The sequence below is a fragment of the Balaenoptera musculus genome, chromosome 1 (assembly GCF_009873245.2).
Source record: "Balaenoptera musculus isolate JJ_BM4_2016_0621 chromosome 1, mBalMus1.pri.v3, whole genome shotgun sequence".
Classification (NCBI taxonomy): Eukaryota; Metazoa; Chordata; class Mammalia; order Artiodactyla; family Balaenopteridae; genus Balaenoptera; species Balaenoptera musculus.
In genome coordinates, this window is record NC_045785.1 from 40,828,782 (window position 1) to 40,851,340 (window position 22,559).

The 22,559-nt window shown below is 37.8% G+C and overlaps 1 protein-coding gene across 1 annotated transcript in view; it reads right to left on the bottom strand.

Moving 5' to 3' along the window:
- Positions 1–22,559, bottom strand: part of AGBL4 (ATP/GTP binding protein like 4) — a 1,270,110-nt gene that overhangs the window by 729,872 nt on the left and 517,679 nt on the right. The window contains exon 4 of the mRNA XM_036855931.1: positions 8,388–8,482. Within this exon, the coding sequence (XP_036711826.1) occupies positions 8,388–8,482 (95 nt within the window). The remainder of the gene's footprint in view (positions 1–8,387; positions 8,483–22,559) is intronic.

Consider the following 22,559-nt stretch of genomic DNA (forward strand, 5'->3'; position numbering starts at 1 on the left):
TTTTTGCTTTGACACCAAACATAATTTAGAGAACACAGAGAAAAAGGAAATTTTGTTGTATCTACCCATACTTTCACTCTTTCTGTTTCTTCCTTTTGGATATTCCAAGAACCCTTCTTTATTATTTCTTTTCTGTTTCAAGAACTTCTTTTACCCATTCTTTTAGAATAGGTCTACTGGTGACAAATATTCTTAGTTTTTCTTTCATCTAGAATGTCTTGATTTCCCCTTCATGCTTGAAAGACATTTTTGCTAGATATAGAATTCAGGGTTGACAATTCTTTTCTCTCAGCATTTGAGAAACATTATGTTGCTTCCCTCTGGCATATTTCCTCTTATTATTCAACACTTTCAAGATTCTTTCTTTGTGCTTAGTTTTCAGAAATTTGATTATGATGTTTCTTGGCATAGATTTCCCTCAGTTTTTCCTGTTTGGGGTTCACTCAGTCTCTCGAATCTGTAGGTTTATGTATTTTTTTCAAATCTGAGAAGATTTCCTCCATTTAAAACACTTTTTCAGTCCTACTCTCTTCTCTTCTTTTGATTCTAATGACATGAATATTAGATTTATTGTCACATAGGTCTCTGAGGCTCTGTTCATTTTACTTGGTCTATTTTTTCCTGTATTGTTCAGAATGGGTAACTTCTATTGTTCCATCCTCACATTCATTTATTCTTTCTCTGTTCCCCTGCACTCTGTTATTGATCTCATCCTCAAGTGGGTGGTGGAAATCCAGATTCCTCATGTGGTCTGACATCATAGGTGAGAGGGGTTCATTACTGACCAGCTGGAATAAAAGTCCCAGTTCTGTACTTTTCTCTGATATGAACTGGTTGGGGGTTTGGAGCAAAAATGGAAGCCTATGCTCCCCACTCAACCTTTGTTGTTAAGGGAGAATATGGGGCTACAGGTTTTTTCCACAGTGTTTGGCTAGAGTAGGCAATTATTTTCTCAAAGTTTTCTGTCTTACTAGGCTGCCCCTTTCCTGTCCTTTGTTTAGCCAGAACAGGCTTTTGGGAAGGCTTGGTTTTTCTCTGTGCCCATGGGCATTTCCAGGTTGCTGGTTTCTTGAGCAACCATTCTGGTATTTATGAGGCAACAATAAAACCCAGGGTTCTCACCACTATATCATTTGTCAGGTCCTGGGAAACCTTGCCATTCTTCCCTCATCTCTTCACCTTTCAGAGTCATCTATGTTTTTCCCATAAGTAATGTGTATGGTTTTAGCTGTACTTAGTTAAAGACATAGGGAGAAATGCATCTATTCCATCTTGTCCCAGAACCAGATGTCTGTAATGTCTTGCCTTTTCTTTTTTTTTTTTTTTTTTAATTTATTTATTTATTTATTTATTTTATTTATGGCTGTGTTGGGTCTTCGTTTCTGTGCGAGGGCTTTCTTTAGTTGTGGCAAGCGAGGGTCACTCTTCATCGTGGTGCGCGGGCCTCTCACTATCGCGGCCTCTCTTGTTGTGGAGCACAGGCTCCAGATGCGCAGGCTCAGTAATTGTGGCTCACGGGCCTAGTTGCTCCACGGCATGTGGGATCTTCCCAGACCAGGGCTCGAACCCGTGTCCCCTGCATTGGCAGGCAGATTCTCAACCACTGCGCCACCAGGGAAGCCCCATTGCCTTTTCTTTTTAATGGATATGTATTTATTTTTGGAAACTTGATTTTATGGCATTGCGCTAATGCTAATAGATTTAAAATATAAAACTTAAATGAGAACAAAACAACTACAAGGACCATTTTACAGCTCCTAAATTAGTCATTTTTTTTTCAATGTCAATTCTTAATGCTGTCCAGATTGCAGTAAAACTGATAGGGTGAAAGACCGAGAGTAACATTTTAATATGATATAACATATTTTGAGAGCACGCATATCAGGAGCTTATAATCATTAACTCTGCAATCTCTCTCTTAGGAACTGATTCTAAAAAATAATTTAATAAACGTAAATCTATATAATAGTATCTACTTTAGAAAAACAATATATAGGCAGTCTAAATGACCAGCAATAGGAACATGACACAGTAATTTGTGATACTGAAGACGGTAAAAACTTCTCCAACAATGGTATAATGAACATGAGGATCAAACATGAGAAACTGCTTTGATATAATGTTAAATGAAAAGGACAGAATACAAATGGGTATATATATTTGATTGTTTCCATGGAAATAAACTAAAAAGGAAAATGTAATATTAAAAGTAATTGTTAGGTTTAGTGCAGGGATAATGGATTAATTAATTTATTTAACAAACATTTATTGAGTACCTACTATGTGTCAGGCACAGTTCTAGATGCTAGGGATACAGAAGTGAATTTTTTAAAGGTTTTTTTTTTAATATTTATTTATTTATTTGGCTGCACCGGGTCTTAGTTGTGGCATGTCAGATCTTTAGTTGCGGCATGCAGGCTCTTAGTTGCAGCATATGGGATCTAGTTCCTTGACCAGGGATCAAATCCAGGCCCCCTGCATTGGGAGCATGGAATCTTAACAACTGGACCACCAGGGAAGGCCCAGAAGTGATTTTTAAAATGACAAAAATTGCTATTCTCATGGCGTTTATTTTCTAATAGAGGGAGAGGTCACTAATAAAATAAATAATGCATTATAGTTTGTTAGATGGAAATAAGTGCAACATAGAAAAATAAAGCAGGGAAAGAGGATAGGTATATGGGGGGTGGGCAAGGGGATGTAATTTAATTTTAAGTATATTACTTATTTGTTTTACAAATTATTAATTCATGAATTTATAATTTTTCAAAAATATTATTTTGTAACAATAGAGTAAAGCACCATTATTTCAGGAAAAGAAAATCATTAATTTCAAAATTTTAGACATTTTTTGACAAGAATAAGGCTAAAGATTATCATTATGTTAAGAATAGAGAATATAGATCTATTGCTATTTGTACATAACTCTATCACTGCACTTAATTCAAAAGAATATTTTAACCGTTTGTTTACTTGCTGTCTATCTCATGGGCTTGTATCTCTTTCCTCCATTTTTGTAGCCAAACTTTTGAAAGAACTGTCCATAATTATGGTCTCCATTTCTTCACACTTTCTCCATCCCCCAACCCACACAGTCTGGCTTGAACTCTCACCACATCACTAAAAGTACACTCACCAAAGCTTCTAACAACCTCCATGTCACTACAGACATTGAGCATTTAAAACCTTTAATTATCTTTGACCCCTCAGTAGCAGTTGGCAGTGTTAGCCACTCCTTCTTTATGTCTCTTCGGTTTCATGACACCACAGTTTCTTGGTTTTCTTCCTACTCTCTGGCCGGTCCCTCTCATCTTCTTTTGTGTTTCTCATCCTCTTCCTGACCTTTAAATGGGGATTTCTCAGAGCCCTGTCCTAATCATCTCTTTTCACTCCATATGACCTCCCTGGGGGATCACATCTGTTCCCACTGTTCTGGTTATCATCTACAGGCTTATGACTTCTAAATCTGCACCTCCATATTCATGTCTTGAGTTGCTTATCAATATACCCTATTGCCTACTTGACATCTCTGCTTAGATATCTCCCAGACACTTCTAGCTAAATGATTCCAAGGCTAAGCTCATCATATCCCCTATCCAACCAAATCTGCCAAAATTGTCTCTTGTCCCATGGCCCCTATCTTCAGTAAATGGCACCACCATCCCTTCTGTTGCCTATTCCAGAAAACTTGGGAGTCATGCAGGAACCCCCCACCTCCACTTTCTTTTACCTGCCACAGCTTGTCAATCACAGACAAGTTTATTCAACCTCTGTTAACCCTCAAATCCATCCACTTGTTTTCATCACTACTGTTACCACTGTAATCCATCATCGGCTTAAGGTATTGCAAAAAATCTCTAAACAACTGTCTTCCTCTCCAAGATATTCTCTATTCAGAAACAAGACTAATTTTTCTAAAATGCCAATCAGGTCCTGCTCTTGGTTAATCCCTTCAATTTCTTTACATTGCCCTCAGAATCAAGTCCAACTCTTTATCTCGGTTTACAAGGCTCGCCTCAGTTTCACTCACACCTACCTCTCCAGACTTTCTCCTTAGAATTTCATGCTCCAATCACATTGGCCTTTCTTTGTTCATCAAATATGTAATGTTCTATTTCAACTCTTGGCCGTCAAACACATTCTATCACTTCACACATACCTCCACCCACTATGATGTTACTTTTATTCATCTTGCAGCTCTCAGCATAAATAACATCCCTAAGGAAGGTCTCTTATCCTTGAAGCAGTCTAAGTCTTAAATGCTATATAGCATGCTGAATAGTTTCCATGCATGCTGAATCCCCCCCTGTTTTAACAGTTATCACATTTATCAAAAGTTACATATTTAATGTCTAGCCCTGTAGACTATGAGCTCTATGAGAACAGTAATCATATTCTCTTGTTTTATTCCAATACCTCATATAATTCCTGGTCCATTGTAACTACTTAGCATTTATTGACAAGCTTAAGGAAGGAAGAAAAGAATAAAGGAAGGAAGGGTGGGAAGGAAGGAGAAAGGGAAGGAAAGAAGGAATAACACTCATTCAGTCAGTCTTGGGTGAGACAGAGGAAAAGAAATTTATTGAATTAATAAGATCCTTGAGACTTTAAAAAGTATTTACACATCTATTTCACATTTATTTATCATAACAACTCTGTAAGAAAGTATTATTATGCACTTTTTACAGTGAGGAAACTGAGGCTCATAAAAGAGGTATCATGGCTCATCAAGTTACATCTTGCATTTGGAATGCCATTTCCTTAATTTTGTTCTTGTCCAATTTCCTCAAGATCTAGCTGAAATGCCACCTGCCCCAGAAGCTTCTCCCTTTCTCCCCGAGTCCTAATAATATCATTTTCTTCTTCATCTCTAATCCACAGCACATTTTATATACCTCCCTAGAGGTCTTTAGTACAATGCTCCTTACATTGTGCCTATTTATGTTTCTGTTTCATTTAAACCCCTAAAAAATAAAATTTTAAAGATATAATCCAGGTCTTATTCATATTTATCACCCCAGTACCTAGCACAAAGTTAGATTCTCAATAACAATGTGTTACATGAAAGCTACATCTTAGATTTAGTCCAATCTCCTCAATCTACTACAATGGACAAGTCAATCAGAGAAGTTGTTTCAGATCTACCAAAGGCCACACAGCTGCATGCTACACGCTGCTTCTTTGCGCCCCCTTCTCTACCCTTTCCATGCATGGAATATGGGAGGAACAGTAAAGGTGGAGTCCTGAGGTCTCTAGCTAATGCCACCACTTACTAGCTGTGTAAATATCCTAGGTTTAGTTTCTGCATAGGTGAGAATACAGATATCAGCTGTTTTGTAATGCTGGTTTCCAACAGTGTCTAGCACATAGAAATTTCAGCCTTTGACAATATTAAAAAATATTAATCAGTTATGGTTGAAAAAACTTCATGCTACAGAGTCCCAACAACCAACAATCCCTATAAGTCTAATATGTAAGCAGAATTAGAATGAACTAAAATAGGCAGAAAACTTCTGAATCTTTCAGTTTCTCCACTTTGCTGCTAGGTATGCTGAGTTTTATCTCCTCAAGGCAGAACAGCCTTGAGTGGCCATATATTTATTTGCATAATGGCTTTTTATTTGCTTCTTTTACTTATTTGCTTTCCACAACTAATTGATTACCAGACCCATGCTAAGTCCTGAAGGTATCTTTGCTTGGAATCAGTTACAGCCCTCTATGACAGGTGAAGAAGAATGTTTATTTCACCTTGAAAATGTGAAGAACGTTTATTTTCCCAATTTGGTATATATTTCATCCAGGAAATTTAGGGCTTTTAATGTTTGTCATGAGGTAAGAATATTTCCAAGGCCTATTTGTAATATTAAAGTAGGTAAAGCCCATAGACAAGAAAAGTATCCACTACTTCTCCTTTTATTATGGTGGTTGTCCTGGTATTGGGGACACTAGAATTAGGAAGACACTAGAGAAGACATGAGATCTGTATGGCATTTGTCAGCCTCAAGTCGGGACATTGTTTAGAATCCTAAATTGTGGAACTCCATAGGACCAGTAAAATCTAATAATCTGAGAGCTAAACAGTCACATCACTTCTTATGTTACCCTGGGTACATTTAGGATGATGATTACTGGAAGATAGGTTCTCATACTGGGAATCAACAAAGGAATGGAAGAAAGTCCTAGGCAGAAAGCACCAAAGGGACAGAAAGGATCTTCAGAACAAACCAGTAGAAAGAAGGGTAACAATTATGGCCTTCAGAGATCAGTTAATAAAATTCTAAAATGAAAATTCTCTTTGGGAACAGATCGTTTCTGTCATATTCATGTTGTATATGCCCAATATCTATAGTGCATAGCACATTCAGGTGCTCAATAAAGTCCTATCAAGTAAATAAATATCCAAATGTCTTGCTTGAGGAAAGGGGAGTGTGAAGGAAGATAAAAAGCTTTCCATCCAAAGTCTGGGGATGGTAAAGCAAAAAACAGGGGAGATTAGACATATCAACAACTTGATTTACTCTGGTACCTTGTGTCTTATTGGCTTCAACTACAACAAACTTGGTTCTGAAACTTTAAACTCTTTTTAGACGGTTAGAGAAGTCCAGTGACTGGATAACAGAGGCTGCTGAGAGCCTGCCAACATTGGATAAGAATGCTAACTTAATTCTAAGGCATTATAATATAAATACAAGGACTCATTAATATTTCAAAAGCTTGTCAAGAACCCTGACAGACAGGACCCAAATGGTAGTCCATGAGAAACAAAACAAAACAATATGAAATAATTAAGGCAAAAGGATTTTCAAAAGCACACAAAAAGAGAAGACTCCAGAACTGAACACTTGAGGAAACCAAATGGTGATTATTGCTGTTATGTAAGATCCCAACACAGAGCCTGGTAAAAGAAGTACAATGTTATTTTAAGGCCCTTGTGAGCAGGTCAACAGTGATATCCTTCGGTGACAAGGTTTGAAGCATCTATCTATACATATGCCTATTAACAGAAAGAAGTGCTCTGTTATTATCCAGTCAGTCCGAATTCAGAGACTCAAAGCAAAGGCCTACCCCTTGTTCACATCCCAATGTCAAAAGGAAACTGAGGAACAGCAGTATAGTTAACTTGATTTAGTAAAGTAAAAAACAGGCCCAGGAAGATATTTTTATCTTTTAATAAAGGGTTTTGACTATCATCATCAAATGCCTACACTTTTACAAACCTGAGCTTCTCAGCCCAGCATTTATAGAAAATTGCCAAGTATGTTTTCTACATAAAAGCACAATTCAATATTTATGAATTGCTAGCTTTCTATAAATATAGGTACTTGGAGATGATCTTCTCACTAGTCATTAATATTTGAACAGGTATCAAAGCTAGAATAATATTAACAATTCCTGGAATTTGTATAGTATTCTACATAATACTATCAATAATAGATGACATTTATTGAGCACTAAGCAAGTGCCAGGCACTTTACATGTAAATTCTCATCATGAATTCAGTTCAATTCAAAAGCATTCATTTAACATCTACTGTGTGACAGATGAATAACACTTGGTTTCTGTCTTTAAAGACTCTCATTTTGGTGCAATCAATGTTGAATGAATACATGAATGAATGGATGAAGAAATTAATTGGTTTGAATGTCAGTGTGGGATAACAATAACACAGGCTCCTCCCCTTACTATCTATGGTCATGAGAAAGTACTTAACCTATCCTAGCCTCAATTTCTTCATCTGAATATAGGGATATTTAAAATCTCCCTTGCAAAAATTTTGTGAGACTAGTAACAGCAAATATTAAACATCTGCCAAAGAGAGGGCTCTCTCAGTAAGTGACAGTAGTTATTATTAACATTATCATCATCATCATTATTACTATTATTAAGTAATCCTACACAACTGTCCTCATCCACACTATAGCAATGTGACAAACAGAACTTTAACATCCAAAAAACCCACACAACATCTATACAAAACACCACAACAAACAAGCAAACCAAGGGATATCTTCTAAACTGTAGCTCCTGATGTCCTCCTAGGTTACTGTACAATATGTATGCCCAGGTTAGAAAAGAAAGGAACGGAATCAACTTTAATTATGCTTCCAAATATATCATGATAAAAGGCAAACAGGACAGGGAGTTTATCAAATAACAGACTGTACCTTCCTGCATAATAGAATGCTAGTGACTCCAAACATGGGACCATGTTTTCTATTCCAACATTCTCAAAGAGCAGTACCTAGAGCCCAGATAATGGCCATCCAGAAACTCATCTAACTCTTCTTAGTGCCAGTGAGACTAAGCCCTAGCCATACAGGAGATAAACTTGAGCCCTGGGTCAAATTCCCCAGTCAGAAGGAGGTTCCATTCTGTGGGTCACTTACCATTTTGGTCTGCTGGTAGATTTCACCATAGGGGCCATCCCATCTCTATAAAGACTTTTAGTTTTGCTGAAGTTAACAATGTTGAAAATGACTCTCTGAAAAAGAAAGAGGGAAAAGTTTATCAGAAGACTATGCTATTCAAGTTGCCACTTCCTGATAATTAGGACTGGAAGTAATAAGCAGGGTTATAGGAAACAATATGGACTAACTGCCAACATAGTGAGGATAAATGGCGCTCACAGAAATTCAATGTCTTTCTGCCAGCTTAAGAACACAGACTCTAGAACCTGGAAGCCTGAGTTTTAATCCCACTCTACCACTCTCAATGCGTGACTTTGCCAAGCTACTAAATCTTTCTGTGCCTCAGTTTCCTCATCTGAAAAACTGGGATAATAATGGTACCTAGAATTACTGATGAGAACTAAATAATTTAATAAACGTACAGTGTTTGGAACTATGCTTGGTGCATAGTGAAAGCTATATAAGTTTTAGTTACCATTATTAATCGTGCCCTCTTTCTAGACTTACCTAGAATTTCCATGGAAATGAATAATATTATCATTACAGTAACAGTAGTGTGTTTGAAGTTCAACAAAACTAAAGATAACAACTTAGTGCAAAATTGAAACTAAAAAATTTGTAACTGCTCAGCACCCCTTTGATTAGAACTAAAGGATATATGTCTGCTCCCCCTTTGTTATCTTCTGCTAGGGGCCAGGAGTACTGAGCTCAACCCTAATCTCAGTATCAATTTATAGGAGCACAGACACTTGGGTGAGCTCCTTCCCTCTCTGGTTCTCACCTTTAAAATGGGGGAGTGGAATGTTTTAGATGACTAAAACCCTTCCAGAAGGGTAGTATAGTTAAAAGAGATCAGGTCTTTGTTTCAATAGACAGCTTTGTCACAAGTGGGGAGGAGAGATTGGGAAAGAAAAGAGAACTGGGGTTAAAAGACATTAAATTACCACTGAAATAGTCCAAAGGAGAGAGGATGATGTTCAGGGCAAGAGCAGCCTGAATAGTCAGAGAAAATGAAAAGCTTGCAAGAGGTTAAGCATAGGCTGGCTTTTCTAGCCAGAGGCAGTGGAAGACAGAAGCATCAAAATTCATGTATTATTTCATTGAACAAATGTTTATTGTGTGAGGTATTAATGTCAAGTGCCAGAAATTTTATACACTTAAAATTTTTTAAATATTCTCTTATAATTATAATAAAAAGATTAACATTTCCATTTTACAGATGTGGAAACTGAGGTTCAGTTAACTAACTTGTCTTGAGCCATGCAATTAAAAGATGGAGAATTGATAGTTGAACCCAAAGGATAAAAAAGTTAAGATATCCAAGATCTCTACCCTTGAGTTACACACTAAGGTTCAAATTCCATAACTCTAACCAAGTCTGTTTTCCAAAATAAAGGCAAAAATAAATATAAATATAGTGGCAATTTTTCAAGCCTTTAAATTTCATTTTCCTTTAAAAATAGAAAATCAAAACCATTTCCTCTGGCCTCATATTTGGGACTACCATAAAATGCTTTGTTCTATGAAATAAATTCTTAGGAATAACTCATGTTTTCCTTTCTCCTCAGAGACCTAGCCATTGACCCCATCTCCAGGCATTTCAGTTTCAGAACTCCTTTCAGTCATTAAATTAAGTCATCAAGAATGTCCAAGACTATTCCATTATTAATAACCTGGACCTGCCTGTTGTCAGTTCAATTACTTCTGCCAGGGTCTTGGCTACTGTCTGTTTTAAGAAAATCAATATCAAGGGGACAAATGGCCTTTGAAACTCACAGGGCTTAATCCCCCTTTTTTCTTCTGAGATTCCAGGTGTCAGATCCATTTCCAGTGAACCCGGAAGCTGTGGTGCACTTTCAGGATCTAGACTAATGCTAAATGCAGGGGGAAATCTAATACAGAAATGATGTGTATATGTGAAGGTGGAATAAAGAAATGAAAAAGTGGAATATTTATTGATCATTCATATCCTAATACATACCAGAAATTTTCTCAGGTGTTTAAAATATGCTATATTATTTAGCTTCTCTATCCATAAACAAAAGTTGTTTATTTTACCCCAGTTTTAGACATGAGGAAATTGAATCTAATAAAGGCTAACTGGCTTATCCTCCACCCCCAGATCCCAGAACTATTAACTGGTAGAGCTAGGACTTAAAACGTAAGTGTCTGGACAATAAGTATGCCTTTTTTTCTTTTTTTCCCCTTTGGTTGCACGTCTTGCGGGATCTTAGTTCTTAGTTTCCCAACCAGGGATCGAACCCAGACCCTGGTAGTGAAAGTGCCGAGTCCTAACCACTGGACTGCCAGAGAATTCCTGAACACAGTTTTATTAATCTCCACCTGTGCATTTTTAAAAAATGTTATCTAGCTTACTTAGCAAGGCAGCATGTGGTTGTGAGAATCAAAGGTATTTGGAAGTAAGCAGTGCAGGAAATCTTGGCTTTCCATATTTTCTAGTTATTTGTCAGTTATTTACTCAAAATACATCAGACGAAACTGTATCCATGAGGTAATGGTAACAGCAATAACTATAAAAATAACTAACAACTTCTGAGACTTTCTATGCACCAAATTCTAAGTTAAGCACTCATAGTTTCAGTGTTTTGTGTATTAGAATCACCTGGGTAGCTTTTAAGTACTAGAGATGCCTGGACCTCACCCCAAGCTGATATCTGATGCATTATCTCACTTGTTTTGAGGATAATGAACTTTTTGAGACAGGGACTATTTATTACCTCTTATTTATGGATGAGACAAGTGGTATTGACATTAAGTAAATTAAAATTACATAATAGTTAGTAGTAGAGCTAGAATTTGAACCAAGTCCACTGACTCAAGAGAATACGATCATGGACTTTCCAGATAGATATACCTGAGACTGAAACCCAGTTCCCCATTGGGTGTGTGAGCTTAGGCAAGATGATTACTCTTTTTTGATATTGATTTAAAAATCAATCTGGGAGGTGGAGGAGAAGATGGCGGAAGACTAAGATGCGGAGATCACCTTCCTCCCCACAGATACATCAGAAATACATCTACACGTGGAACTGCTCCTATAGAACACCCACTGAAGCTGGCAGAAGACGTCAGACCTCCCAAAAGGCAAGAAACTCCCCACGTACCTGGGTAGGGTAAAAGAAAAAAGAAACAACAGAGACAAAAGAATAGGGACGGGACCTGCATCAGTGGGAGGGAGCTGTGAAGGAGGAAAGGTTTCCACACACTAGGAAGCCCCTTCGTGGGTGGAGACTGCGGGTGGTGGAGGGGGGAAGCTTCGGAGCCGCGGAGGAGAGCGCAGCCACAGGGGTGCGGAGGGCAAAGCAGAGAGATTCCCACACAGAGGCTCGGCGCCGAGCAGCGCTCACCAGCCCGAGAGGCTTGTCTGCTCACCCCCGGGGCGGGCGGGGGCTGGGAGCTGAGGCTCGGGCTTCAGTCGGATCGCAGGGAGAGGACTGGGGTTGGCGGCGTGAACACAGCCTGAAGGGGTTAGTGCGCCACGGCTAGCCGGGAGGGAGTCCAGGAAAAGGTCTGGAGCTGCCGAAGAGACAAGAGACTTTTTCTTCCCTCTTTGTTTCGTGGTGCACAAGGAGAGGGGATTCAGAGCGCCGCCTAAATGAGCTCCAGAGACGGGCGTGAGCCACGGCTATCAGCGCGGACCCCAGAGAGGGGCAGGAGACGCTAAGGCTGCTGCTGCCGCCACCAAGAAGCCTGTGTGCGAGCACATGTCACTCTCCACACCGCCCTTCCTGGGAGACTGTGCAGCCTGCCACTGCCAGGGTCCCGTGATCCAGGGACAACTTCCCTGGGAGAACGCATGGAGCACCTCAGGCTGCTGCAACGTCACGCCGGCCTCTGCCGCCGCAGGCTCACCCCGCATCCTACCCCTCCCTCCCCCCGGCCTGAGTGAGCCAGAGCCCCCGAAGCAGCTGCTCCTTTAACCCCGTCCTGTCTGAGCAAAGAACAGATGCCCTCAGGCAACCTACACGCAGAGGCGGGTCCAAATCCAAAGCTGAACCCCGGAAGCTGTGTGAACAAAGAAGAGAAAGTGAAATTTCTCCCAGCAGCCTCAGAAGCAGCGGATTAAAGCTCCACAAACAACGTGATGTACCTGCATCTGTGGAATACCTGAATAGACAACGAATCATCCCAAATTCAGGAGGTGCACTTTGGGAGCAAGATATATTATTTTTTCCCCTTTTCCTCTTTTTGTGAGTGTGTATGTGTATGCTTCTGTGGGAGATATTGTCTGTATAGCTTTGCTTTCAACATTTGTCCTAGGGTTCTGTCCGTCCGTTTTTTTGTTTTGTTTTGGTTTATTTTTACTTAAAAAAATTTTTTTTATCTTAATAATTATTTTTTATTTTTTTATTTTAATAATTTTATTTTATTTTATCTTACTTTATTTTATCCTCTTTCTTTTTTTTCTTTCTATTTTCTCTCCCTTTTATTCTGAGCCGTGTGGATGAAAGGCTCTTGGTGCTCCAGCCAGGCATCAGGGCTGTGCCTCTGAGGTGGGAGAGCCAACTTCAGGACACTGGTCCACAAGAGACCTCCCAGCTCCACGTAATACCAAACGGCAAAAATCTCCCAGAGATCTCCATCTCAACACCAAGACCTAGCTTCACTCAACGACCAGCAAGCTACAGTGCTGGACACCCTATGCCAAACAACTAGCAAGACAGGAACACAGCCCCATCCATTAGCAGAGAGGCTGCCTAAAGTCATAGTAAGGCCACAGACACCCCAAAACACACCACCGGACGTGGTCCTGCCCAACAGAAAGACAAGATCCAGCCTCATCCACCAGAACACAGGCCCTAGTCCCCTCCACCAGGAAGCCTACACAACCCACTGAACCAACCTTAGCCACTGGGGACAGATACCAAAAACAACGGGAACTACGAACCTGCAGCCTGTGAAAAGGAGACCCCAAACACAGTAAGATAAGCAAAATGGGAAGACAGAAAAACACACAGCAAATGAAGGAGCAAGGTAAAAACACACCAGACCTAACAAATGAAGAGGAGATAGGCAGTCTACCTGAAAAAGAATTCAGAATAATGATAGTAAAGATGATCCAAAATCTTGGAAATAGAATAGACAAAATGCAAGAAACATTTAACAAGGACCTAGAAGAACTAAAGAGGAACCAAGCAACGATGAAAAACACAATAAATGAAATTTAAAATACTCTAGATGGGATCAATAGCAGAATAACTGAGGCAGAAGAACGGATAAGTGACCTGGAAGATAAAATAGTGGGAATAACTACTGCAGAGCAGAATAAAGAAAAAAGAATGAAAAGAACTGAGGACAGTCTCAGAGATCTCTGGGACAACATTAAACGCACCAACATTCGAATTATAGGGGTCCCAGAAGAAGAGAAAAAGAAAGGGACTGAGAAAATATTTGAAGAGATTATAGTTGAAAACTTCCCTAATATGGGAAAGGAAATCAAGTCCTGGAAGCACAGAGAGTCCCATACAGGATAAATCCAAGGAGAAACACGCCAAGACACATATTAATCAAACTATCAAAAATTAAAAATAAAGCAAACATATTAAAAGCAGCAAGGGAAAAACAACAAATAACACACAAGGGAATCCCCGTAAGGTTAACAGCTGATCTTTCAGCAGAAACTCTGCAAGCCAGAAGGGAGTGGCAGAATATATTTAAAGTGATGAAGGAGAAAAACCTACAACCAAGATTACTCTACCCAGCAAGAATCTCATTCAGATTTGATGGAGAAATTAAAACCTTTACAGACAAGCAAAAGCTAAGAGAGTTCAGCACCACCAAACCAGCTTTACAACAAATGTTAAAGGAACTTCTCTAGGCAAGAAACACAAGAGAAGGAAAACACCTACAATAACAAACCCAAAACATTTAAGAAAATGGTAATAGGAACATACATGTCGATAATTACCTTAAATGTAAATGGATTAAATGCTCCCACCAAAAGACACAGACTGGCTGAATGGATACAAAAACAAGACCCATATATATGCTGTCTACAAGAGACCCACTTCAGACCTAGGGACACATACAGACTGAAAGTGAGGGGATGGAAAAAGATATTCCATGCACATGGAAATCAAAAGAAAGCTGGAGTAGCAATTCTCATATCAGACAAAATAGACTTTAAAATAAAGACTATTACAAGAGACAAAGAAGGAAAGTACAAAACGATCAAGGGATCAATCCAAGAAGAAGATATAACAATTGTAAATATTTATGCACCCAACATAGGAGCACTTCAATACATAAGGCAAATGCTAACAGCCATTAAAGGGGCAATCAACAGCAACACAATCATAGTAGGGGACTTTAACACCCCACTTTCACCAATGGACAGATCATCCAAAATGAAAATATTAAAAAAATACAAGCTTTAAATGATACATTAAACAAGATGGACTTAATTGATATTTATAGGACATTCCAACCAAAAACAACAGAATACACATTTTTCTCAAGTGCTCATGGAACATTCTCCAGGATAGAGCATATCTTGGGTCACAAATCAAGCCTTGGTAAATTTAAGAAAATTGAAATCATATCAAGTATCTTTTCCGACCACAACGCTATGACATTAGATATCAATTACAGGAAAATATCTGTAAAAAATACAAACACATGGAGGCTACACAATACACTACTTAATAACGAGGGGATCCCTGAAGAAATCAAAGGGGAAATCAAAAAATACCTAGAAACAAATGACAATGGAGACACGACGACCCAAAACCTATGGGACGCAGCAAATGCAGTTCTAAGAGGGAAGTTTATAGCAATACAAGCCTGCCTCAAGAAACAGGAAACATCTTGAATAAACAACCTAACTATGCACCTAAAGCAATTAGAGAAAGAAGAACAAAAAAACCCCCAAAGTTAGCAGAAGGAAATAAATCATAAAGATCAGATCATAAATAAATGAAAAAGAAATGAAGAAAAAAATAGCAAAGATCAACAAAACTAAAAGCTGGTTCTTTGAGAAGATAAACAAAATTGATAAACCATTAGCCAGACTCATCAAGAAAAAAAGGGAGAAGACTCAAACCAATAGAACTGGAAATGAAGAAGGAAAAGTAACAACTGACAGTGAAGAAACACAAAGGATCATGAGAGATTACTACAAGCAACATTATGCCAATAAAATGGACGACCTGGAAGAAATGGACAAATTCTTAGAAATGCACAACCTGCCGAGACTGAACCAGGAAGAAATAGAAAATATGAACAGACCAATCACAAGCACTGAAATTGAAACTGTGATTAAAAATCTTCCAACAAACAAAAGCCCAGGACCAGACGGCTTCACAGATGAATTCTATCAAACATTCAGAGAAGAGCTAACACCTATCCTTCTCAAACTCTTCCAAAATATTGCAGAGGGAGGAACACTCCCCAACTCATTCTACGAGGCCACCATCACCCTGATACCAAAACCAGACAAAGATGTCACAAAGAAAGAAAACTACAGGCCAATAGCACTGATGAACATAGATGCAAAAATCCTCAACAAAGTACTAGCAAACAGAATGCAACAGCACATTAAAAGGATCATACACCATGATCAAGTGGGGTTTATTCCAGGAATGCAAGGATTCTTCAATATATGCAAATCAATCAATGTGATACATCATATTAACAAATTGAAGGAGAAAAACCATATGATCATCTCAATAGATGCAGAGAAAGCTTTCGACAAAATTCAACACCCATTTATGATAAAAGCCCTGCAGAAAGTAGGCATAGAGGGAACTTTCCTCAACATAATAAAGGCTATATATGACAAACCCACAGCCAACATCGTCCTCAATGGTGAAAAACTGCAACCATTTCCACTAAGATCAGGAACAAGACAAGGTTGCCCACTCTCACCAATATTATTCAACGTAGTTTTGGAAGTGTTAGCCACAGCAGTCAGAAAAGAAAAAGAAATAAAAGGAATCCAAATCGGAAAAGAAGAAGTAAAGCTGTCACTGTTTGCAGATGACATGATACTATACATAGAGAATCCTAAAGATGCTACCAGAAAACTACTAGAGCTAATCATTGAATTTGGTAAAGTTTCAGGATACAAAATTAATGCACAGAAATCCTATAGGAATGCACTTGCATTCCTATACAATAATGATGAAAAATCTGAAAGAGAAATTAAGGAAACACTCCCATTTACCATTGCAACAAAAAGAATAAAACACCTAGTAAAAATCCTACCTAAGGAGACAAAAGACCTGTATGCAGAAAACTATAAGACAGTGATGAAAGAAATTAGAGATGATACAAACACATGGAGAGATACACCATGTTCTTGGATTGGAAGAATCAACATTGTGAACATGACTATACTACCCAAAGCAATCTACAGATTCAGTGCAATCCCTATCAAACTACCAGTGGCATTTTTCACAGAACTAGAAGAAAAAAGTTCACAATTTGTATGGAAACACAAAGGACCCCGAATACCAAAAGCAATCTTGAGAAAGAAAAACGGAGCTGGAGGAATCAGTCTCCCAGGCTTCAGACTATACTACACAGCTACAGTAATGAAGACAGTATGGTACTGGCACAAAAACAGAAATATAGAGCAATGGAATAGGATAAAAAGCCCAGCGATAAGCCCACGCACTTATGGTCACCTTATTTTTGATAAAGGAGGCAACAGTATACAATGGAGAAAAGACAGCCTCTTCAATAAGTGGTGCTGGGAAAACTAGACAGCTACATGTAAAAGAATGAAATTAGAACACTCCCTAACACGATACACAAAAATAAACTCAAAATGGATTAAAGACCTCAGTGTAAGGCCAGACACTATAAAACTCCTAGAGGAAAACATAGGCAGAACACTCTGTGATATAAATCACATTAAGATCCTTTTTGACCCACCAGCTAGAGAAATGGAAATAAAATTAAAAATAAACAAATGGGACCTTATGAAACTTAAAATCTTTTGCACAGCAAAGGAAACCGTAAACAAGACGAAAGGACAACCCTCAGAATGGAAGAAAATATTTGCAAACGAAGCAACTGACAAAGGATTAATCACCAAAATTTACAAGCAGCTCATGCAGCTCAATATCAAAAAAACAAACAACACCATCCAAAAATGGGTAGAAGACCTAAATAGACATTTCTCCAAAGAAGATATACAGATTGCCAACAAACACATGGAAGGATGCTCAACATCATTAATCATGAGAGAAATGCAAATCAAAACTACAATGAGGTATCACGTCACACCAGTCAGAATGGTCATCATCAAAAAATCTACAAACAGTAAATGCTGGAGAGGGTGTGGAGAAAAGGGAACCCTCTTGCACTGTTGGTGGGAATGTAAATTGATACAGCCACTATGGAGAACAGTATGGAGGTTCCTTAAAAAACTAAAAATAGAACTACCGTACAACCCAGCAATCCCACTACTGGGCATATACCCTGAGAAAACCATAATTCAAAAAGAGTCATGTACCACAGTCTTCATTGAATCTCTATTTACAATAGCCAGGATATGGAAGCAACCTAAGTGTCCGTCGACAGATGAATGGATAAAGAAGATGTGGCACATATATACAATGGAATATTACTCAGCCATAAAAAGAAATGAAATTGAGTTATTTGTAGTGAGGTGGATGGACCTAGAATCTGTCATACAGAGTGAAGTAAGTCAGAAAGAGAAAAACAAATACCGTATGCTAACACATATATGTAGAATCTAAAAAAAAAAAAATTGTTCTGTAGAAACTAGGGCAGGACAGGAATAAAGATGCACACGTAGAGAATGGACTTAAGGACACGGGGAGGGGGAAGTGTAAGCTGGTACGAAGTGAGAGAGTGGCATGGACTTATATATACTACCAAATGTAAAATAGATAGCTAGTGGGAAGCAGCCACATAGCACAGGGAGATTAGCTCCATGCTCTGTGACCACCTAGAGGGGTGGGACAGGGAGGGTGGCAGGGAGACACAAGAGGGAGGAGCTATGGGGATATATGTATATATATAGCTGATTCACTTTGTTATAAAGCAGAAACTAACACACCATTGTAAAGCAATTATACTCCAATAAAGGTGTTAAAAAAATAAGTGGTAAGTACTTAACTTAAAAAATTAAGAAACAAAATAATAATTCACACCAAAGAATCTCAGAATGCAAAACACTGGAAGCACTTGGGGTGGCAGGCACAGCTTGGTTCAAAGTCCTTATAAAGAAAAATTAAGTCCCCAGATTCCTTCCCTCACACCAAGCACCCAAGTGACTCTTTGTCCATCATGACAGGAAACTAGAGGCTCATTCTCTGGAGTGGTTGAAGAGATTCCAGATTCAAAATCCAGAATACTGGTAGTCGAGCGTATCTCTATAGTCAGGAGTTTAGAAAATTCTTCTGTGGGAAAACTCCCAATCAAAGATAAAAGATTTACAAATATAGGTATGGGAGACTCTGCCAATGAAATGAATGAGCATGGTCCAAATATGTATATAGGACCTTATTTCAAAATTTAATGACAATCTTTTAATGATGAAAGACATCAGTAGAAGCAGAGACCAAAGCAGCCAAGCAAAGGCTTGTGATAGAGTGATATAAATATTATATTATTGTGATACAAATATAGGGGGAGGAGAAGTGTTTGTATTTTTAGCAGAACGGTTAAAGAATGAAATCATTATCTCATAATACAAAGTTGGTAAATACTTTCGAAAACTAAAATGAATAGAGAATAGCAGTATAGAAATTTTATTTAGAAATACAGAAATAATATCAGAAGAAACACTGATAAGAAATATAAATGACTGCCTCAAGAGCAGGAGAGCAAGGTCCAAATTCTGCCTGCTGCCTGTTTTTGAAAAAAAAAAAAAATGGCCTTGCTCCTCATTGATTAGGTGATGTCTATGTCTGCTTTTGCCACATAATAGCAGAGTTAACTAGTTTTGACAGAGACATGTTGGCTCACAAGGCCTAAATTTGTTCTTTACAAAAGAAGTTTGCTGTGTATTAATTTCATATCCTGCAACTTTACTAAATTCATTGATTAGTTCTAGTAGTTTTCTGGCTGCATCTTTAGGATTTTCTATGTATAGTATCATGTCATCTGCAAACAGTGACAGTTTTACTTCTTCTCCAATTTGGATTCCTTTTATTTCTTTTTCTTTTCGGATTGCCATGGCTATTATGGAGCTTCCTTAAAAAACTAAAAATAGAACTACCATATGAGCCAGCAATCCCACTATTGGGCATATACCCAGAGAAAACCATAATTCAAAAAGACATATGCACCCCAACATTCATAGCAGAACTATTTACAATGGCCAGGACATGGAAGCAACCTAAATGTCCAACAACAGAGGAATGGATAAAGAAGATGTGGTACATATATACAATGGAATATTACTCAGCCATAAAAAGGAATCAAATTGGGTCATTTGTAGAGATGTGGATGGACCTAGCGACTGTCATACAGGGTGAAGTAAGTCAGAAAGAGAAAACAAATGTAGTATATTAACGCATATATGTGGAATCTAGAAAAATGGTATAGATGACCTTATTTACAAGGTAGAAATAGAAACACACATGTAGAGAACAATTGTATGGATACCAAGGGGGAAAGGGGTGGGGTGGGAGGAATTGGGAGATTGGGACTGACACATATACACTATTGATACTATGTATAAAATAGACAACTGATGGGAACATACTGTATAGAACAGGGAACGTTACTTAATGCACTGTGGCGTCCTAAATGGGAGGAAAATCCAAAAGAGAGGGGATATATGTATATGTATGGCTGATACATTTTGCTGTGCAGTAGAAGGTAAGACAATATTGTAAAGTAACTGTACTCCAATAAAAAGTAATTAAAAAATAAAAAATAAAGAAGTTTGCTGATTCTTGCTTTAGGAAGCAGGAATCAAAAACTGTGGCAAAAGTAAAGAGATATTTTATTTTTGGCATTTGCAGTAGCATTTGACCTTTAAAATAATATAAATATATTTTATTTTCATAAATATTAAAGTTAAGTTAAATAAAAGAAAAAGACAAAAAGCTATGCAACTCATTTTATGAGGCAATTATAAATTTGAAGCAAAAACAGGCAAGGACAACTGGAGAATGGAAAAAAATAGCCCTACATCAGTTATAAACATTGAATGAAAAATTTTAATAAAATATTACCAATTCAAATCCAGCAGTAAATTTATACAAACAAACACACACACACGCACACACACACAATAATATAGCAATACAAATTAAGATGGACCCTAGGAATGGAAGGACTATTCCACATTAAAAAGAGATATAATGTAACTTATCATATTAATAGAGTAAGTGATAAATACTGAATTATCAACAAATAGATATAGTAAAACTATCTAATAAATTCAACAGCCATTCAAAAAATGTTTTTAAAAAATGTTTGCAAGCTCTAAATAGAAGAGAACTTCCTTTATCTTATACAAGATATCTATTAAAAATTTACAGAGATGCAAGAAGAACTACAATCCTCAGCCTGTGGAACAAAAGCCACATTCACAGAAAGATAGACAAGATGAAAAGGCAGAGGGCTATGTATCAGATGAAGGAACAAGATAAAACCCCAGAAAAAAAAACTAAATGAAGTGGAGATAGGCAACCTTCCAGAAAAAGAATTCAGAATAATGATAGTGAAGATGATCCAGGACCTCGGGAAAAGAATGGAGGCAAAGATCGGGCAGATACAAGAAATGTTTAACAAAGACATAGAAGAATTAAAGAACAAACAAACAGAGATGAACAATACAATAACTGAAAAAAAAAAAACACTAGAAGGGATCAATAGCAGAAAACCGGAGGCAGAAGAATGGATAAGTGACCTGGAAGACAGAAGGGTGGAATTCACTGCTGTGGAACAGAATAAAGAAAAAAGAATGAAAAGAAATGAAGACAGCCTAAGAGACCTCTGGGGCAACATTAAAAACAACAACATTTGCATTATAGGGGTCTCAGAAGGAGAAGAGAGAGAGAAAGGACCTGAGAAAATATTTGAAGAGATTATAGTCGAAAACTTCCCTAACATGCGAAAGGAAATAGCCACCAAAGTCCAGGAAGCACAGAGAGTCCCAGACAGGATAAACACAAAGAGAAACATGCCGAGACACATAGTAATCAAACTGACAAAACTTAAAGACAAAGAAAAATTATTGAAAGCAGCAAGGGAAAAATGACAAATAACATACAAGGGAATTCCATTAAGGTTAACAGCTGATTTCTCAGCAGAAACTCTACAAACCAGAAGGGAGTGGCATGATATACCTAAAGTGATGAAAGGGAAGACCCTACAACCAAGATTACTCTACCTGTCAAGAATCTCATTAAGATTTGATGGAGAAATCAAAAGGTTTACAGAGAAGCAAAAGCTAAGAGAATTCAGCACCACCAAACCAGCTCTACAACAAACTCTAAAGGAACTTCTCTAAGTGGGAAACACAGGAGAATAAAAGGACCTACAAAAACAAACCAAAAACAATTAAGAAAATGGTAATAGGAACATACATATTGATAATTATCTTAAACAAGAATGGATTAAATGCTCCAACCAAAAGACACAGGCTTGCTGAATGGATACAAAAAAAAGACCCATATATATGCTGTCTACAAGAGACCCACTTCAGACCTAGGGACACATATAGACTGAAAGTGAGGGGATGGAAAAAGATATTCTGTGCAAATAGAAATCACACAAAAGCTGGAGTAGCATTACTTATATCAGATAAAATAGACTTTAAACTAAAGGATGTTACAAGAGACAAGGAAGGACACTACATAATGATCAAGGGATCAATCCAGGAAGAAGATATAATAATTATAAATATATATGCACCCAACATAGGAGCACCTCAATACATAAGGCAACTGCTAACAGCTATAAAAGAGGAAATCAACAGTTACACAATGATAGTGTGGGACCTTAACAACTCACTTACACCAATGGACAGATCTTTGAAACAGAAAATTAATAAGGAAACACAAGCTTTAAATGACACAATAGAACAGATATATTTAATTGATATTTACAGGACATTCGATCCCAAACCAGCAGATTACACTTTCTTCTCAAGTGTGCTTGGAACATTTTCCAGGATAGATCACATCTTGGGTCACAAAT